General features: G+C 38.4%; 1 protein-coding gene across 3 annotated transcripts in view; it reads right to left on the bottom strand.

Moving 5' to 3' along the window:
• The window catches only part of LOC105458890 (transcription factor kayak), a 36,247-nt gene that overhangs the window by 8,059 nt on the left and 6,291 nt on the right, over nucleotides 1-21,897 (bottom strand). The window contains exon 1 of one of the 3 annotated variants that reach the window (XM_011704485.1): nucleotides 19,075-19,465. The exons of 1 other annotated variant lie outside the window; for it this stretch is intronic. In XM_011704485.1, the coding sequence (XP_011702787.1) occupies nucleotides 19,075-19,206 (132 nt within the window). In that variant the 5' untranslated portion in view covers nucleotides 19,207-19,465. Of the gene's footprint in view, nucleotides 1-3,075; nucleotides 3,529-19,074; nucleotides 19,466-21,897 lie in introns of those variants that run through there. One more of the 3 variants, XM_011704487.1, reaches the window with a different exon arrangement.

Genomic DNA, 21,897 nt, shown 5'->3' on the forward strand with positions numbered 1-21,897 from the left:
CCCCTTTGGCAGCTTTGTTCGAGCGTATTTCAATACTCCGTACACATCACGCGATATGCACAATATGCTGTATACATTCGAGTAGAGGAAAAAAAAGAAGTTCGTGCCTTTTTTTCTAATATCTGAATAGGTACAAAATCTAAAAGACGGCGGCGTTCAACGATGCAAAGATGATTTAAGGTGGTTTTATCAAGCAAGTCCCAGTTAAAAGTTAGTCCCTCTATATAACTAATAATTCAATAAAAACATTTCGCATAGACTGTACATATGCGATTGTGTGACGTTTATGTCACACTATCGATTTGGCGTTGAGCGATAAAACCACCTTAACTATAAAATGATTAAATTTGTGAAAAATTAATTTTTTACAAACCAAGTATATAAATAACTTTCACTGAATAATAATTTGATAGAACTTTAATTCAAAAATCATCAAACGAAACATACGATATTATTAAAATCTAACAGAAAAAATTGCATCTAATCCAATTGCAAGGAAACCTGCTCCAAATTGCTCGCGGAGTATTGCGAGAGGGCATTCGTTTTTACGGCATCTAGTATATAGATCGATGTACGATAACGCTGATATTCGTCACGGTCGCTGGTATAAACATGACGAAGAAAAACTCGTTTATTCGCAGCGAACTACGTAGGATTTCGCGAATCGCTATCTATCCGCATTTCAACGGAATTTCCTCCTTCGAGATGGAGCAAGAACGGGCGCGCGCGCAACGTCGCGCTTTTTTTCACAAAGCCGACGGCTGTTGGCATGCACACGCGCGTCTTCCGTTTTGCGATGCGGTTGCTCGCTCGCTCACACGCTCGTTCTCCTCCACACATGTGCGCACACGTGCGACACGACGACACAACGACGACATGACGACGCACGCACGCACGCACGCACGCACGCACGCACGCACGCACGCACGCACGCACGCACGCACGCACGCACGCACGCACGCACGCGCACGTATGTCGGACACGTACGGCGCGCGCGCGGGATCCGCGTTTCTATAAATAAATATACGTTCTCTGTTCTCTCTAATCTGCCCTGAGCGCGCGTTGCGGAATCTACGGACAAAGGGCGATATCAGCCACCAGAAAATTATTGCGAAATGCGCGTATCCAGATAACAGCTGCGGTCGATTCACTCCCAAATGCGACAAGGAACACGCAAAAGCGAGTTAGCGAGCGCGCCCACATCGCATCGCATCGCCACTCCGTGTAATTCTATACCGCGGAAAATAGATCCTCGTCTAGAACCTCGCGCTTCCAGAGCGAGGACGATAGACTAATTGCACGATCGAATCCAGAAAACATGCTCGTGACCACTCGCTATCGCGACCGAGATACCGTGCGCGCTTATACGGCGATCGAGATATAAATCAATCGAGATATACAGGGCTTAACAATTGCTCCTACCTACTAAAAGACACATTTCGGTTGTGAATGTATATTGTATGTATATTGTATTAAAAATTTCAGTATGTTAAGACTTACTCTACCGTACTGCTATTATATACGTTATAGTTTTTTTCTTAATATGAGAATCAGATCTGTTAGATTTTAGAATAACCATCACTATCTATAATTTGAAACCGAGCCAACGTCAGATTAATTGGCGATCATATTTGTTGGAAATGTCACGACGTGCAGATTAATTGGCCTTCGCGTGCGCAGATCTAATAATGATTGAAACGTTTTGCAATTTTGTCGAGTCCTATAGCATATTATTTCTTTAACTAGATAATTTTGGGAAAATCACCGCACTTTAGAAATTTAAAATGTCTTACAATTTAAATAAGTTGACAAGTCGAGTTAAGCATTAAGGTATACGTAACGATATTTTTAATTCCAAGATATAAGCGAATATTCCACAATTTCTCTCCTCTCTCAAAGATCATAGAAGGATGATTGATAGCGCAAAATAGATTTTTATTTTTCCAGATAAAATGGCTAAAATTATCGGATTGTTTTTGAATGTAAAGTTCGTACGTATGAAATAATCGAACTCAACTCAAGACCAACAATGAACCACAAATTGGATTCGATTCATGCGTTTTATGATCATCCCTGCCAGGCGTATTAATCAAATGGTCGGCGTAAACGATTCTCGGTACACTTGCGATAGTTTCACCGTGGCGGGTGGAACTTCCAACGATATTGCACAACGTTGCACAATTCCCCGCTCGTTCGCATCGCAATCATCATCCCGCATAAGCCGAACGTTCGCTCGCTCGCTCGCTCCAAGGCGAGCTTTCTCTCCTTCAAGTTCACAGGAATTGCGCGATTAGCTCGCCGCTTACTTACGATCAAACGAACCATGACGACAACGGGTCGACTGATCTTTCGGCGAAAGCTTTACCGTGCGATCGACGATTCGCCGCGATCGCAATTAACCGAGCGCCGTGAATGAAGTGCTCTCTCATCGCGCTTCGAAAGCGCGCCAGCCGCCGCGTTTATTTTCAGATCAGAAACGATCGTCTCTCGGAGAAACCTCCTCGCCTCTTCGGGGGGAGGGGGGGACCCTTTCCGAGACGACAAGGAGGCACTTTATTCGCGCCACGCGATCACAATGAGATCGAATATCGTCCCTGTCAAAATGTATACATCTTGGAGTTTACATGACGTCGTCAACGTGTGCGGTAAATGTTTTTCGAACTCTCCCTTCCTTCCTCTCCCCCCCTCTCTCTCTCTCTCTCCCCTTCAATATGTCAATTAGAGAATATCAGATAGTAAGAAAGGTATATTGATAGTTATATGAAAATAAGTGGAAATTTTTTAAAAATAAAAGTGAAATTATTAATTTCAAATAAATATTTATCTACTTGCCCCAAAATAGATAAAAATTGCGTCATTTTATCTTGTACTTGTTTAAAATTGATTAAAAATATCTTTTATTTATTTCACGGATTCAACGTGTTAATGGTAAACAAGCGGAGATTATCTAATACAACTATATATACTGTGCTAAAATGTGTTTCACTATAATCTTTCGGATACTGGCACGAATTACAATAATGCTATGCTCTTGCTGAAAATATCTGGAACTCTTTGTACTCGAGAGATGGTTACCTGCTGATAGAGCAATTCCTGCGCGAGTATATTCGCAATGTCGACTGGGTCCATGGCGGTGGCTGCCATAGCTCGAGGGATCGGTTATATTATTCGTTCAGTGTTCGTTTGTTCGTCGTCGAAAATGTGACGGTGAGATAGTGAGAGATAATGCGCGTATGGGGGGTCGAGGGAGGGAACGGGGAAAGGGATAAATAGCGGGATTGAGAAAGCGGAAATAAGTAATGAAGAATAAATGAATATATCTCAGTCGATCGTTCGTTCGTAAAAAGATCGTCGTTTGGGCGTCGGTGTGCGCTTCGTTCCTCCTATCTCGCTTCGCACCCTCTCTCCTTTATGAACCGCACCACCCTCGTGCGCTCGTTTCTTTCTCACTTCGTCGAAGAGAGTTCGCACGTTCACCACTGCGTCCACCACCGACGCCTCTTTAACACTGAGCGAGCGACGCCGACGTCGCTCGTCGTGGCCTTACGCGACGACGAAACCTATCCTAAAAATAACCTTCGAATTTCGAGTATGTACGCTTCGCGATGAACGCGATGAGGGAGAGAGAGAGAGAGAGAGAGAGAAGCACGAATGAGGGGGAAAAATAACATTTTGCAGCTTCGTTGGTCTCACGTGCATGGACCATTGACCGCTAAAAAAAATCCTTGCGCTTACGAACTCGTGTTTGAAACAATCGTAATTTAAATTACAAATAGAGAATAAGATATTAACGTAAGAATTGTTAAATAAAGTATATTTAATTATTAATTAATTTTATATGATTTTTATGACTTATATTTAGAATTGTGATGCATTCTAATAATATACATTTATAGTGATACATTGTTGGTCATTTGACACATTCGCAACAGATAAAAAATAGAAGTTTCGAATATAATTTATGTAATCTAGAGCTATGGAAATCTCTCTCTCAAAAAAAAAATGAGTCATGACTTTGATCCCGATCAGTGGTTTTCCCGGTACGCGTGAAATTCCCTGTTACGCGGCCGCTCGCCGTCTGGAGGGCCTTAATTAGTTCGAGTTCTAAGTTTAACACCTGTGTGTAGGATCGTTTGTCGTCGACGCCGGTACTCGCGGATTCGTCGACTTGGACTTTAGCCAAAAGAGCTCCCGCCACCGACGACGATCTCAAGCGTGTACTTAACGCTTCAATTTCGAGATATCAGAAAGAGGCGTAAATTAACGATCGGCGCATCATTCGCATATTTTCTCATCAGCAAATACAGAACAAAGTTGCTCGACAGAAAATCAGCATATACAGAAAAAAATTGCTTGTTAGCAAAAAAATTGCTAAATCAGATTGGCGAACTCATTCAAATGATTATTAAATTAATTTTAAAAAATAGGACAATTGTAACAATATTTTTAATCCAACATTTTTAATATTTTTAGAAAATCATGAAGTTCTATAGAAATATATACTATCTCTGTAAAAAATTGATTTACCTTTTTAAATATAAAATATCTATTTTCTGCGTGCTCTTTTTCATTGTAATTTATGCGTTGTTTTTAATATGAAGAAGCAGAGAAGCGAAGGCTTAAAACGGTCGCGTCATGTTGGATGGAGTTGTTTGTCTATCTCGCTGGACATTTCCAGGATGCGGCTTCCTCGTATCGCGTCGTTAAGAAGCTGATGGCGCCACGACGATAGTGAGTTTTATTTTAAAAATATTTCGAACTATTGTTTTCTCAAAGGTCTTTAATATAAATGCCAAAAAAAAACAGCTCGAAACCAATAAAAAAAAATGTAACTTAAATAATTAAACTATATTGTTGACATAAAATTAAAAAAATTAAACAAATATTAAAAATTTATTACTATACAATATACAGAACAAAAGTTAATACATGGAAATGATCAAATCAATTATAGAGAATCTTTTTTTATATGCGTGGTTTGCATTCTTCTTATCAGGAAGCCAATATATGTCATTAAAACCTGTTCGCTTTTGTGTCATTCAGAAGGGAGGCTCTCTATGAACTCGGTATGGACATTCAAAACCAGGCTTATCTTGCCTTGATATGAAAACACGTGGCAACCAGGTTATGATAAACAATCTGCGTGTTTGACCAGCCGAGCCTGTTACAGGTTTCGCCAACACTAAACACACGTTGTTTGTGTGCGACGACCATTGTGCGTGAAAAGATTACCATACCCATGACGTTACTAGAAAAATTTAACTTAGTGTGTAAATTTTCAACGGTATATTATTTTTTCATAATTTTTCCAGCCGAGAAAAATGGCCGGCTTTCAACGGCTTTTTACGATTCTTCATAATTCGATATATTTATTACATTTCATTTTTAACATTTATAAAATTAAAATTTTTATTCTTTTAATATTTTAAAAATTTTACGCTATTCTTAACTCTCATTTTCGAACATTTTATCTTATTTTTCTGTACATAAAATTCCTATGTATAAAATACCGCGTTCTTTAAAAACAAAAAATAGTAACAAGTAAATAAATAACGAACAAAGGTTAAAATTATTCTAGGCGGAAACCGGTCTTCATCATTCGATCACTTCTTTTTATCGGATCACGTTCGTGGCCGAAGATTACATTTATTTTTATGTAATGCAACGCGCGATTACGTAACGAACAGTAAACAAGTAAATCGACATCGACCGAGCACCGCGTATTATTTACTTGTGCGTCTAGCGTATTCTGTCTCTCTCACTTTCCCTCTCGCTCTTTTTCTTTCTCTCTTTTTATTGCCCTTCGCACACGCGGTTAATTATGCCATGGATATTACGCGGTAAATAATAACGCAACTACGTCAGAATAGCGTGTTCTATGCGAACGCCGGAAAAAGCGCGGTTGAAAGCCGCCACCGCTGCGGCCGCAAGAGCGCAACCTTGGATAACAAAGGAACCTCTATCTTTACTTCCATTTTTGCTGTTTTTAACGTTTCCGTTCGCGAGACCCGATGCCTTCTTTTAATACCCATGATTTCGCAACTCTCGCTCGCGAGCTCCCAATGGAAATGACAAACGACAAATGGAGCATAAATACGTCATTTTCCATTTTACCTCGTTCTATTATGTACGTACTTTCAATTCGCTCCACCTAAACATACGTATGGATATATTCTTAGCGCTGGAATATCACAACTCTTCCCCGTGAATTCATTAAACTTTCCGCTGATCAATAGAAGTGATCAATGGAAGAATTTTGAAGTTAACGATGTGAATAAATCATTTCTATCGTATAATGTGCACGCGCGTATGTTACAAAAGTTTATACAGCGAGTTTCCGCGAGTTGAAAGGACGGTTTTCTTTCCACGATGAGAACGTGTCGATGCCGCGAGTGGTAAGACTGAGAACAAAGAATGTAAACATGATAACGAGCGTATGCGCGAGTAGTGTGTCTCGGATGTAACGTAACGACGCGGCCGTTCGTGTTGCGTGTACAAGTAAAATGCTGCGTATGCAGATAAAGGAGTATATTGCACTTAAGAGGAAAATACACCACGATTTCATGTTTGTAACGAAATACAATAGAAAATATAGACGGAACAAGGACACAAGCTCTACCACTATATGTTTTAACGAGCGAGAGATTAAGGAAAAAGCGATATTAAAACGAGAAGAAACGCGAGACGCTATAATTGTATTTATATAAGTAAATTACGCGATGAATCTGATATCTATTTACTCTTGTTGTTTTATCGACAGTTTTCAGTGCGGAGCTGTACGAGAGCGCTACGTTGGCACGGATATTCGGAAAAACACAGACGTGCAGCGCGATTGGAATTTCCCGGAAGATCTTCCTGGTTACAGATCGCGGTACGCGCGATTCTCGCGAGTTACCCGTCGTATAATCGCGTCACGATTTAAAGTGACTGAAAATTCACTCAGCGATAGTTTTTTCTCAAGTTAATTAAGTCGTTGCGACGATTTCGCATCGTACCACTTACTAAAATGCAACGTCTGATTCCCGTCGAGCAGATGCATGTAAGATATGCCATTATGCGCTGTGATTATCTAGCATGATGTGACGTCAATCGGCGCGGCGATGTCGTCACTCGGTTATTTTTTTCTTTTTCAAATCGACGGCAAACGATATCGCAGAATCACACGTTCCACAAATATTGCAATAGCATGCGATCATTCAATATATAATTTATCTCGAAAAACTAATGCAACAGCTGAAAACTTGATTTTACGTGCAAGATAGTTACCGTTTATAGATATATATAACAAGTCTACCACTGGTATATATAATGTACTTCGGCATTAATTAACGGAATGTATTTTATTGCATAAGTTATTCGTTTTTTTATTATTTTTTTTTTTTATAATGCGGCATTGCTGTTACTCACCTATTAGCGCAAAGACTTTACGAGGTAGTTATGCGTGAAGAACGGTCAAGGCAGAGAGAGATACGTGCTGTTTAATTACTCTAAAAAGCACGACGTTACGTGCACGAAATCGAATCGTACGGGTCTAAAGTGCAAACGGCGGAGAAAAACAAACGCGAGAAACGGCGCGGCGGGACGATAATACATATAAGCGCGCAATAATTATATTTTTCGCCGACGCACTGACCGAGGATCGACAGGCGGCGCGGTGTGTTCGGGGTTTCCCAACAAGAACAACATCCGCAATAATTTTCTACAGTCGAAGCGTAAATGATGGCGGCGATTAAAGACGGAATCTCGGGCCACCTGCGCGATATAGGTATATCGCGCGATCGCAGCCAGATTACAAACGCGGTCTCGAATTAAATCTCGCCCGCGAATCGAAAGCACAGTTGTTGTTAAACCACAGCGTGGAGAACTTCAAATAAATTCATTATCAGCGCGCTGCTAAGAGCGCAGCTAACGACGGAGCAGCGCGGATTGCAAGGACGCGGCGGCGTTGTTGAGGCACCGCTGGCTGATCTTTTCGCAAGAGCCTAAAATGGGAATGATTTTCGACTCACCTCGAAACGGAGAGCTCGACGGACGACCTCGTGCCTGTTCGTGAAACTGCGGTCTGTCCCAACGGCCTAACCTGAACCGCGATCGCGTTCCCTTTCACAGAAACCGACGCCGCGGCACGTTTCGTACGCGTGCGTTTCTGACAATCGTCTTGACGTCACGCGCGAGCGTGTGCGAGGAAACGTCGCCACCGTCGCGCCGACCTTGCGGTGAATTCGATACTCGTCGCCACGGTAGAGTGAGACGAGATAAAGAGAGGGAGGGAAAAAAAAAGAGGAGAGATCGAGAGAGATCTCCCAACGGCGGCGAACTGCCGAGAAATCCTGCCGCGCAACCACGTCGGACGACAGTCGCAGTGACACTGACAGCGCTTCTGTCATCGCGCCGTCGCCACATGGTCGCGCGCGCGCGGCCGCGCCGCTTCGGCCGTTCTCGGCCACGTTCGGCTCTTTCTCGAGAGGACTTCGCGCACCGGAGCAGACCACCGGAGAGTCCTCGGCTCGGCTGTGCCTCGAGCGTAGCGAGCGAGGGGGCACGAAGGGGGGGGCGATTCCCGCCCGCCGCCGTCAACTGGCATCAATATTCAATACAGGGGGATACCGCGAGGGATGACTTCATTGGGAACCTTCTCTCTTCTTGTGTGTCGCGCGCTCAAACCGCTACCAAACGCGAAACAGCTATTTGCCGATCCTCGCGCTTTGCATATACGCGTGGAAAAAAAACGCGCTTGCCACCGCAATCGGGACTACGCGGGTCCCCGGTTATATCCGGCATTTGATTGGCGCCAGTGGCACGATATGATTCACAGTTCGCCGTGACGCGACGAATCATCTTACCGAGAAATACGAAATTGAACGCATTGCGTCACATACACCGACTACTTCCTGTGTAGTATCGACCGGAGCTAACATTCCGCGAATGATTTCAAAGATAGTCACCGAACGTACATTTTATAGTATATTATACGATTAATTTTCATGTGCCTTCTATGTACTGTCGTGTTTAAATTTCGAAAACTATACTCAGGATCGAACAGCTATATTAACACGATTGTAATAAGAGTTTGGCTTGTTTTTTGCCAAAAAAATACATTGAGAAATAAATTCGAGCACGCAGAAAAATTAATTAATATATATAACTTATGATAAAAACTATAATGAAAATCTATAAATTAAAAAACTCGTATAATATATTAGAATGAATGAATATTAAAACTCCATCTTGCCCTTTTCTAAATCCCATTTAAATCATCTCAATGCAACGAGTTCTTGAGACCGTGTCTAGGGTGCTTAATTGAAGTCTGGCCTTTCCTGAGCCTCGATTAACGATTATCATTGAGAACAGTAACTCGTTGTCGGTCACACGCCGCCCTTCCGTCGTCGCGACGCGACTCGAAAGCTTCTTTAGACATATTTTACGATCGTTCAAAAAATGTGAGTGTAAATTAAATTATTTTTAGCAAAATTATTAAAAATAGAAAAAAAATTGTACAAAAATAGATGATCGTCCTTGCTATAAAATTTATAATATGCAAATTATACATAAAAATCTCAAACTGGAACAGCTCAAATATTTCCCTTCGATTAACTGTCAGAGCCGGTTCTACGCAGTAATCATGTAACGCTGAACAAAGTGCTTCGAACTGGCCCGCGGGTACTCAATAAACATCGAGATAAGACCGGAGTGGTTCAGCCCAACTGTTTTTAGCACTAAAGCTCGAGAACAAAGGCCGAGTGCGCGATGCTGCGGAGTCACGATCGGAGGTGAACGACACTGTATAGAATGAGTCGCATGTTCGGCGTAATTTTGGAAATTCCGCGTGGCGTGCCACGGCCTTGTCTGTATCCCGGCGAAACCTCGTGCCAAGGTTTCGTCATGTCGCCTAAGCTGCCGCAAATCCGCTAAACGGGCACCCGTCGAAAAATTTTGTTGAATTGCAGTTGATGTCATGCTAGAAAATATTTCCTAATATTTTGCGTTTTTGTAATTTACGATTGAGAAATCTACAGGCGTATTTTTTTTATTTTCATCTCTATATATCTATCTCTATATCTCATATCTCTATATCTTTTCATCTCTATATTTATTTATATCTCTTATTTAATTCATTATCAAAATAATCAAGTGTTGTCAAGTTAAATTAACGTTTAATTACTTATATCAACTAATTTTAATTCTCGTTAAAAGCTAATATTTAGCTTTTTTTTTTTACTAGTCGGTTAGTGGTCTACATATGTATACATCAAAGGATATAATCGCCTCCCACATGTAACAATCAAACTTGATCGCCAGGCTTCTGGGAACGATGCATCTATTGGAGTGCTAACTGGCTACACCTATATGTCAGCATATGAATAAGATATTTCCACAGTGCAGAATGATTCTTGAAATTTAAAAAAATCTAGGATAATAAATCTAGCACATATACTAGTCTTCTGACAAGCATCTCGTTCTATTATTGCGAATAATAAATATGCGTGTAATCGATCCTTCACAATATAAATACAAAAGTCTATTGAAACCAATCGTTTTGGTTCAAGGCTACGTGATCACTCACTTTTCACCAAGGATGATCGATTGGATTCGCTGACGCCAACGGCGCGAATGTAGAGTAATTGGCCGGTTAGTCAAATCACACTATAATTATCGTAATATCTGTCAAGATTACTTTACAGCGAGTCTATCATTTTCTGCAATATTCTTAATTGCTGCGATCTCGTTTTCCGCGCTGTATATCAGATCATAATGCCAAGATTAAAAGCTATTGACGATACTACCGGTGTCGCAATAGTAAATAAAATGAACGATTGAGACCAGTATAATTTTAAGGAAAATCAATTTTAAATTATATAGATGGCTAAATATTACACTTTTACAACAGTAAGAATATAGGGAATTCACTTTTGGATGTCTGTAACATCAAAAATTGCGTTTACCAAAATCACATCGATTTTAATTCCTATGAGACATCTGTAGAAAATATCATTTAGTCAAATTTGAAAAACAGAGTAATTATCGCGGCGATTATTCATACAATTATGTGTTATTATTTCGCAGAAATCCTATTAATCTTTCGCGCTATGAAAGACTCTTAGAAATATCCTAAGGACGAAGGAGGTGGAATGAAAAAAAAGGACCTCCAACGTAGAAGGAAAAAACACTTTGAGGGCACAACGGTCCATGAATTCCTGACCAATGACGCAAGCACGAAGGCATTTCCGACTGGTTGCACTCTTCGACAGCCTCTCTTCGGAGAGGAATACCTACATAATCGCGTACATAATGCGAGCTGGACCTCGAGACGCGACATAGCCATCCCTTGTCTTCTGTACAATGATGTAAAAGAATGTTTTTAATTAAGTATAAAATTCGCATATGTTATCTCGAAGAACCACACGACTTGAAAATCGGTCGCATTTAACGCTAAATGTGGTCATAAAATACGCAATTTTATGTTTCTTTATTTTCAACGGCTGCTTTCCATTCATTGTTAGTGTCAAATTGACATAATGTCGTTTTGCCTTTGTTACTCATAAAGACCAAGAAAGATAGAACGTTTGTGTCGACTTGTACACGGAGAGAATTTTTTTTTAATTTACCCTTCAAATCATGTTAATTGTGGGACGATATAGTATTTAGGCAAATTTTACTTTGCACTACAATAAGATTTTACAGTAAAATTTATTGTAGTGCACAGTAAAATTTGCCTAAATACTATACTGTCCCACAATTAACATGATTTGCAGGTTAAATTTAACAAAAATTCTCTCCGTGTATAAAGAAAATGCATTCATTCTCAAAATTCTGTAACATTAATCTTCCCAATTTTGAACCATGACAATGTAGACTACTAAATTATTTCCTCTTATCGAACCCCTCTCTACCTCGGATTTCTTAGGAATCTACTTTGCTCTTATACTTCCAGTCATACGTCAGCTTTATCTCCTTTGTCTCTTAGAAACGGCTGCTCGACTTTATGCGCTGATTCTTGGAAAATGCGGCTTTAACTTTAACTGCATTTATTGTAACATTTTACGTTTTAATATACAATACTATAATCTATAATAATCAAAATTCATATTCTTTATCTATATATTTTATCATCCTGTTATAAAACTTCCAATTCTAAAAAATTTATTATGTTTAATAAATATAATTTCAATTTATAATTTAAAAGAACGCAAATATTCTATTCATTTTCTTTGTAATGAAAGAATTAATGATATAGATAGATTCTTATAGATCTAATATTACAAAGAACTTGAAAGTTGAAAGAGCCTTCTTTTGATGTTACGAAGCTTTGAAGTTTACTTGGTCGCTATCCTAATATTATAATGATCTAGGCTAAAATAACTTCTAGACGTATGCGCGACACAATAAAACAATCAAATTCCCACCGTATTTTAATTTTCCTCTCACATTGCGCGTGCGATTCGGCTTTTAACACTAATCCATTTAACGATATCCGGACAGGTCGGCCCTTTGTGTCGCCTTCATTTTTGTGGCCTTCGTGTTCGTCGCGAGCGCGGACAATAGTTCCACGAAATTGGATACGTTTATCCCACGCGTCATAACGCACTCTTTAAAAAGGAGCCCGCAGGGTTCTACGACCTCTCGAACTCGCGAGCGCATCGCCCCGAATAGCCGGGCCAGTTTATCATGCCATCATGCCCGAGAGAGCCCGCTTTGAATTATGGGCCCGCGGGGGCCGCGCCGCGGTCCCCCGGCTCCTCGATTCACCTATTTCTCTTCCCCGCAAGTGTTACTCTCCCGATCCGGCAACGTTCAAGTTCTCTCAAAGGATCCAGATCTTATCTCCTTCTATGTCGCGTTTCTCGTGACGTACAAAGGGAAATCCATTATAGAGAGCAAATAATGGCCGGTCATTCCAACACGACGGATTATTATGTGGAAACGACCGCATTAGATATTCATTAGTAAATCGCCGCCCGAGCAGGAAACGTGACGTTGGAAAATTTAGAACGCTACAATATGAATGATAATGTAGGAATACGTAAGATACCAATCAGACGTAGATGTCAGTTATATGTAAATTAATTTTAATTGACGTTTATTTTAAATAAAAAAAGTCAATTCATTTAAATAACTAACATTAGTAAAGTAATTTCACTATATTCCTTGACATTTCAAACTATTTAAACAATTTAAGATTAAACAAAATTACATTTAATTTCGCGACCTGCGACATTTACATTCTAAGCTTCCTGAGCGTTTCCTAAGCGTTTCAGTGAATGAATATAAATTATACACATATTATAGAGCCACGCATACCCCCCCTTAATGGTTTCTTAAAAGTATAATATTTGAAATCACATATCTTAATGGCCCGTGAGTTTTATTTCTATCTTATAATCCTAATATCTCGCTAGTATCGCGTGGTCTCGCGGTATTAAAGCGGTACTCGCTCGTACTAGGAACGACGAGAGAGAGGAGAGAGAGAGAGATGGCGAACTCTTTCGGTCGACGTTATTATAAGCAGATATAATCCCGAGCGTATGACGCATGAGCACGACTTACTATAATCCGGCGTGTGTATGTATGCGCACCGCACGGTAATAATATTATTACGTTAATCGGCCGCGCCGCCGTCTTCGTCGTCGGCGGCCCATGCAGGTAAACCAAGGCGCAGTTAACAGGCGTTATTATCGCGACGCGCTTAACATAGACGACGTATTATCGACATTATGACCTTGCGTCGCAGAAATTGCCTCGCCGAGCAAGACTGTGAGCGATAAAACTCGGTTGGCGTATATGAAACACGCCGGGGCTTTTGTCTCCTCGAATCCTACTCGTGCGACCAATACTTACTGTCCGATAGAGAAAGAATTAAGAGATTTTGATATAATATGAATGCAACTTGATAGAATCTCTCTATGCAACGACTAGTAAGATTCAGTGGATTCAATACCTAAATTCGAGACATGATGATCTTATTGTTAAATGTTGTGAAGTATGAACCCACACAGACAACATAAAGTTCAAAATCGGGAAGATAAGATATCTCTGAGACGTCTTTACAGATGCCTTTCAGATGTTTCTCGCAAATATGTCTTTTAGACTTCTTAAGTCCTGGGAAGATAACATCGGGAACTAAAAATCGGGACTTCCTGCAAATAATATACGTGCATAGTACATTCGAAGAAAAAAATTGTTTTGTTACATGTTTTCTTAATAATATGTTTAAACGATAATTCGTCTAAGATGTAAAGTATTACTTATGGATCTTATTATGCAAAAATATCAATTGAACACGTTGAAAAATGAAGCACACAAGAGACTGCTTCAGTATCCGAACGATAGTTTGCAAGGTAAGAAAATCTTCAGGCACTTCTTCGAGAATGTAAGTTCGCCAGATTACGCGAAGAGGTCCAGCTCACTCGAAACATTCTCTCAGGGGGAAAGTGTTAAGCCAATTGACGTCATTCATACGCAAGATATCTTTCTGCGGAATCAACCTCCTTTCGAGGTCGACTACACCGGATCGCCGCAGTTGCGCTACGCGCAAAAAGTCCTTATAGCTTTGCCTTAGAAGAGGCCACAAACACACGCGCCGTTTCCTCTTTCGTAATCGGCGCCATAAAACAAATCGAGCGCGCGAAGTGTTGCAACGAAGAAAGCAACGAGGATTTCGATGAATCGATATAAAACATTAGAAAAATTTTCCCTGCGGATATAAAAGTTCGTATCTTTTTAATATATACTCTCTGTATTTAGAATAAATCTCTGAACGTATTATAATTCCACGCGAATGTTTAAAAAAAAAAGAAAAGAAATTAAAATTGTAATTAAAGAATTTCTAATTCTGTAATGTAATTAGTTTTGAAATTTGATGCCAAAGTAGCGTTTATATTTAATTGAGATAACTTTCAGTAGTTGAAAAAAAACGAAACTATTTTAAACCTTGAACAAGTTTTCCTCCTTGGCTGCGCGGCGAAGCGATCGACTTCCCGGAATGCGAAGGCGAACCTTTGGCGCAACTCGCTGCAAGTGCACAACACTGCGATGCACTCCTTTTTCCTGGTATCGATCTCGCGCGAGCACAAGGCATAATCGATGTGCTTATGAGCAATCGCGAATAATTGTCAGCGGGGCGTCACTACGAGACGACAACGTGCACGCGACACGTGCATGGATTTTCATTCATAAATCGCCGGCGAACTACGCGCGATGACTCACCCGCGCCCCGCCTTTCGCGAGACGCGAAACTGTGAGATAAGCACGACAAAAATAAAGAAAAACGATTGCGATCATCGGAAATTTCCGTATTCATTGCCTGAATATTGTCGAACTGTATATGATTATCCATGTTCAAAAGAAATCATAGACGTGACGATAGTACGTATAGATACTCGTAAATAAATAAAATGTTAAAAGACAAAAATATTCACAAATTTATTAGGAATAGACTATAAAGTAGAAAAATGCTATTTCATATATAAATGATGAAGTAAAAAGATAAATAAATTTTTAATTTCTCAATATATACAATAATTTTCTACAGACAAGAAGTGCTTATAATTTTTTAAACAAAAGTTCTCAAACGGTGTGACTTATCAAGATGAATACAATAAATTCATGATCTATGTTCAAAATAATTTATCCAAAATGAAAATTCTAATGACATAATAAATTTACGATGAAAAATGTACAATACGAGCTTGGAAGCAACAATAAATTTATTCACTTGGAGTTAGGTTGTCGCTGAGAATTGTGCTGGCACAACTTTCTTGCGGAAGAGATAAATAACTGCAAACAGGGAAACAACAAGAAGTACCTCCCTCATTAATGCCGGGAGCAGGATGACACCTCTTGCCTTATGACCCGTACGTATTGCTCTCGCTAAACTTAACCCTGCCTTCAACTAAACCTTCTAATTGGCGGGTTAACGAGCGTTAACTCCTCGCTTCCTGTCAGATTTAACTGTTTTTCTTCGGTTTCATGTAGATAACACATTCAGAAAATCATATTCTCTTTATACCTTATTCTCTTTCTAAACGATTTATTAAATACAATCAAAGTATCATCATTAATTTCGTCGATTTTTATGATCACCGTATAATAAAAATCTTATAACATATTAAATTTTAAATAATATCTAACATCCAAGAATTCTAATATCTAAATTTAGTTTCATCCAAAAGATAAAATAATTTTCGAATCTTATTTAAGGCAAAAAATCCAATGATAAATACACAAAAAAATACTAACAATAAGACTACTTCTTGAAAATTTTAAGTCAACGAATTGACGTTTACGAGTGATAATAATTGATTTGAAAGGGTTTCAGAACCGTAGCGAATCGAAAAATACTCTATAATATTCTTGTATTTTCTCTATTGTATTCTTCAAATGCAATCCTATAATCCCTCTTTTAAGCTGTTCATAAGAAAAGATGTATTTTCTTGCGTTCACAAGGGTTAAAGGCTGAAATGTGTTTTCTTCAAAAGGCGGAAATTACTTTCGAAAGTACGGCAGACTTCTTATATAATAGACCTCGATAAATATCAGTTTCGAGGAAGACCTTCGCGTATTTCTCCGCAGCCGTGGAAAATACTAGTACGATAAAAACACATTAAGCGATAAGAAATAATCTAGAAAGTCTGGACAGCATTACACAAAAACTATTTCGGCAAGCAGCAATTATAAGTAAATTATGAAATGGAAAAATTCAAAGAATAAAATGTAACTTTTGAAACTTGCAAATTTATTTTAATAAAACCGGATTTTTATGTGTTAATAATCTTTGTTATTTATGTTACTGTTCTTACTATATTAACAATTTTTTTCATAACAATTATGGATGTAGTTATATAAATACAAAATTTCACGAGAGAAAAACGCTGAAATACGCTTTTTTCTCATTATTAAAACATAATGTTAATAAAATATATTCATTTTAAAGTTAGTCTACTCCAAAGTTTAATAATTTAATAATACCAAATTCTGGAAAACTGTATTCTACATCTCTTGTATGCTTTTTCATTGAGAATTTACTTCGTTTTCGTTATTAGGTGAAATATTCTAAAAATCTATACGTATGCACACACTATCATATAATTTCTTTCATAATGTGTACAAGTTCACGAGGTAATATTTATTTGTCGAGCCTGTCCGAGTAAGAAAGTACCGTTTAACGATAAAACGATGCGTATACGCCGAATCGAGATTCGTAGAAATCGGAGTCAAACGAAATCGGTGGGATCGGCAGGTGAGAGCCGCCGAGCCGTGCGCGTCGCGTCGAGCATCCAGCGCGATAACTTAGTCGCTTCTTGGAAAATTTGAAACTAACACGTCATCACGAGCATGACCTCGATTATTAACTTAATTGTGAACCGTCATTATATAAGACTCCCTCTCTCTCTCTCTCTCTCTGATTTTTGTGACACGCTCGCTGACATGAAACGCATGTAATTATTAACTGATTCTTTTGTGATTATGCATTGTTCACTCGTGCATGCTAAACGGCAGATTATTCGTAGAAAAGCAGATTTAGATAACGAGAGTTCAAAGAACATCGGCGATTGATTATAAGCTGCTATACTGGTCAGACCTATGATATATGTATTATTTGTGTTTATGATAAAAAAAATATCTTAGACATAATATAATAATTAAATCCCGCGAAGTAGAATATCACCACGTAGGTTTTCTTATGAAGATTTACAACTTATTTAAAACTGTTCTCAAAAGAATAAAGTCGACTCTCGATCAACGTACGAAGATCAAATCTTTTTAAAATATTAAATATAAATATTGCATATAAAATATTTAATTCACGTATTTCCGGCAATTCCGATTAAATTTACAAATAAGTTTTTAAAAATACGATGTTAAGAATTCCTTTATTCTAATAGATTTATTCTTTTCATTTACAACACTTCATTATTCTGTAATCTCTACTCCTAATCTTTATTCAAACGATCTGGTTCCTTCTGTGCGTTTATTATCTATTACAAAATACATTTACGAAGTATATAGATTTCTACATCCTCAACGTAGACAAGCGTTTTCACTTACGGCCATCCATCAGTATCATCGCTAACAATACACCGCACATTTATCTAATCAGTACGTTATTTTTGTCGGTGCCGAGCACCGTAGATTGCCTCGTAGTCACGCCTAATAAATCTACAGGAAGAAAATCGCGCAGGTTAATAGTTTAAAAGGTTTGACAAACGCGCTTATCGCCAGACGGACATTTCGGACGACGATATTGGGGGGGAGGGGGGAACGATGTCTTTTGTTCGACCTTTCTTCGTCTACCGTGCTAAGCAAATAAACCGAGACAAATATCTCGAAATTAAAAGCTATTCGAGAACTTTGGAGTTAAAAAAACAAACTCAGTTTACATTGAAATTTCTAGGATTTTCTTTTTCTTTTTATGAAAAAAAATATGGAGCAAGTCTCGATCGATGCCGCAAACTATTTAGCGATCAAAGTTTTTAGCGATCAAAGGAGCACAACCATAGCCTCAGCATTATCGATCCAACCTTGAACCGTGACACCTGCACGAAGAACGCGTAATCGACGATTTGTGTGCGTTAAAAGTCGATCGTGTCTTCCGTTTGCGTCTCGCGTGCACGTGCCGATATATTAATTTTACGGTTCGTTGCAAGTAGCTATTTTCATGCGAAATTTCATGTCACACACAATCATAGATCTATCATAAATTAGACATTTAAAAATTTTTTTGTAAAATATGTAACATATTTTCACAAATACGTATGAAATCAAAATAATCATAGTTATAGAATGTTAAAGCATTCTATGTAAAATTTATAATACATTTTAACATATAAATATTTTATTTTGGAAAATATATTTATTTTCGCATAAAAATGTATAGGTACCGGAATAATATATCGAGATGAAATTCTTTGTCCTGTATGCTGTTACTTAAAAGAAATTCTGATTGTTACGGAGGAAGATAAAAGATATCGATATCTCGATAGACAATGACATGAGTCAGCTGTCAGCTAATTCCCTAATTTCCTAATTTCCTGCCTGAGATTCGATATTCTACCGAAATCGATAGCACTGCCTTACCATGCCATTCTCCTCCTTCATGAGCTGCCAGTCTCCGATGTTCGTGGTCTGCGGATACATGGAGAACATAGTGTAGCTGTGATCCTCAATGATATTGTCGTAATAGCAGGTGCTGGGCACTCGTTGCGTCATCTTGCGCTTCAGCTAACTTCACTTCGACGCTTTTGAGTTCAAGATTGGAATATTCAAATGTGTGTGGCCAAGAAAAAAGAACCGTCACTCGTGAAGCAAGACTGTCTAGCCGCGAGAGGAAAAAAAAACGATGTTCGCGCGATGATAGTTCAACACTGTCACAAAAGAGTATGTATCGGTATATCGACGCGCTTCTTATCACTCACTCTGTACCACACGTGCCTACGTGCATCTGGCGACTGAGTGCCCGCCAACGTGACCGAGTAACTATATAGAAAGCCAGCAGACCGTCGCCGCCGTCGCCGCTGCCCCCACCAATTCGCATATGGGCGCGCTCCTCGTGACGTCATCGCCATCTTGATCGCTGATTCGCGCGATAGCGTACGGCCAATCGACGTGGTCCGCAGCCCCGCGCGCGTCGTTTTGCTCGTTTCGACGACGAGACTTCACGGAATTGGGGAACGCACGGAGAACCAGATCCCCTTTTCCAGGTAGCGCGGATCATTCCGCCGCTAACTTGCATAATCCGATAAATCGATCCGCCCGACTAGGAGGATCCATGGGGCGATCCAAGGGGGATTTTTAGTCAGCATGCCGGAAGCGTGCAAATTGCGATCCGCGACACATTCAGGATGTGCGCTCAAGTCAGCGAGATTGGTTGAATCGATGCTCGAGGGAGACGGAAAATTTAAGATCTCTCGATGACGGGTGAGAGGGAAGAAAATCAAGCTTAAAAAAAAAATTAGAACTGATGGAGTTTCAAAATTTCTCTGTTCCTACGTACGTTGAAATCCAATTTCTTTTCTCCGTCGGAAACTTTGTTAGTTATTCGAGTGTGTTATCCTCGCAAGCGTGCGGCAAACGTGCGTGATAATATAGACTACCAACGTCACACGAAATAACGTTACACGAGTAGCCGTGACTCACTATTGATGCTGATTGCAATTTTTTTAAAATAGACGTGCGAATACGTTGCATCGCAGAAACTGTTTTCAACAATGACGGACTCGCTACGTACATGGTTCCTCTTTTTCTCTCTTTCTTTGTTACCGCGCGTTTCACGATTGCATACATATAATACTTTCCGCGTGCAACGAACTTTCGTGAGCGCGCAAAAAGGTGCGCATTTTTCATTGCGACTGCAAATGAAATGCGATTTAATTTACAAGCTATTTATATACAGCGATCGCTAGATATTTGCCGAGCAAATTATATACACATCCGTCCTTAAAATTACAAGCGGCAGCGGGGAAACGGCAGGATCAAAAAGTTATTTATACGCAGCAATATTCTGATCTGTTTGTACCACAACCGAGTATCCTCACGCTTCAGCATAAGCGAGAAACAGTATAATGTATGCGCCGCAACGGGATGCATTGGAAACAACGTTTCCACGTGTTCTTCGAATTGTTAATTTAATTATTCTCTTGGCACACATAAGTTATACAAATGTGATATTACCGTATAGAATAACAAAATTACGCATGTACGAAATGCTATATATATTTTGCGATCCGCGACACGTATGTAAATTTCTCTCTATTGTCACAACAATTAACGCTCGCCGAGCTGTATTTTTTTTCTATAACAAAATATTTAATTATTAAATGTCGCCGAGCTGTATTTTTTCTATAGCCAAATATTATATTTAATTAAAACGTGAAGCCATAAAACTTTTCTTTAAAAAATATAAAATCTATTCATTCCTCATTTTATTCAGCTTGTTTGTCTGAATATTTAATAATAACTTCAAAAATATAAATTATATAAAATTCTCGTTATACAATAATTACTTATATATAAAATTGCTGTCATAAGACATTGTATTTAATGTTATATTCATATAATTTGTTTACTTATACTGTTGTAGATTGAAAGTGCAAGTCGAGATAAGTTCTCGTTTTACAATTAAAAATAGCTTCATAAAAAAATACTTTAAACGATTTAATCACAAAAACGAAAAATAATTCTGTTATATGCTTTTATATGTCTTTAAATGGATTCTAGATAAGATGCTCGACAAAAATCTATCAATTTATTTAGAAAGCGATGTGTCTATCGATTGAAAGATTTACCGATGAACACTATGTTTTCTAAACAAAAAAGGAATTAACATCGTTTTTAGAAAATTTAATTTCAAAAATTATATAACATTTTAATATTTTGAGACATTAAAATATTACAATTTTTGAAAAATTATTTAAATCGAACACATTATCTATGTTTTTTATTTGAAAATGTGATAACCAATTTAATAAATTGTTTTAATGAACAATACCGATTCTTAAGAAAGATTTCGAATTATTATTTTAATTACACAAAATATTTATTTGTCCTGACTGCGTCTTAATTGATTTTCTCCTAATGATTTTCTAATCCGAGCGAAATCTAAAATTCATTCTAACCTGCTATTATTGTTATATGTTAACCAAACGTTTAAAAACAAAAATAATAGATATAAATTCTTTACAATTAAATCTATCTTTATCTTAAAATAACAATTTAAAAATAGAAAACACTGAACTTTTCAATAAAACAAATAGAAATTGTGCCTCTTTTGTCTCTCTGAAATAAGTCTCATAAAGTAAACAATAAAGTTTTATTAGAATTATAGATTATATAATTCTTTTAATTTTATTTTTTGCAATAACTATTTTATCAATAAGAAAGTGTTAGCGAAATTAATCTGAA

Source organism: Wasmannia auropunctata, unplaced genomic scaffold, assembly GCF_000956235.1.
Source record: "Wasmannia auropunctata unplaced genomic scaffold, wasmannia.A_1.0 LD334253.1, whole genome shotgun sequence".
Taxonomy (NCBI): Eukaryota; Metazoa; Arthropoda; class Insecta; order Hymenoptera; family Formicidae; genus Wasmannia; species Wasmannia auropunctata.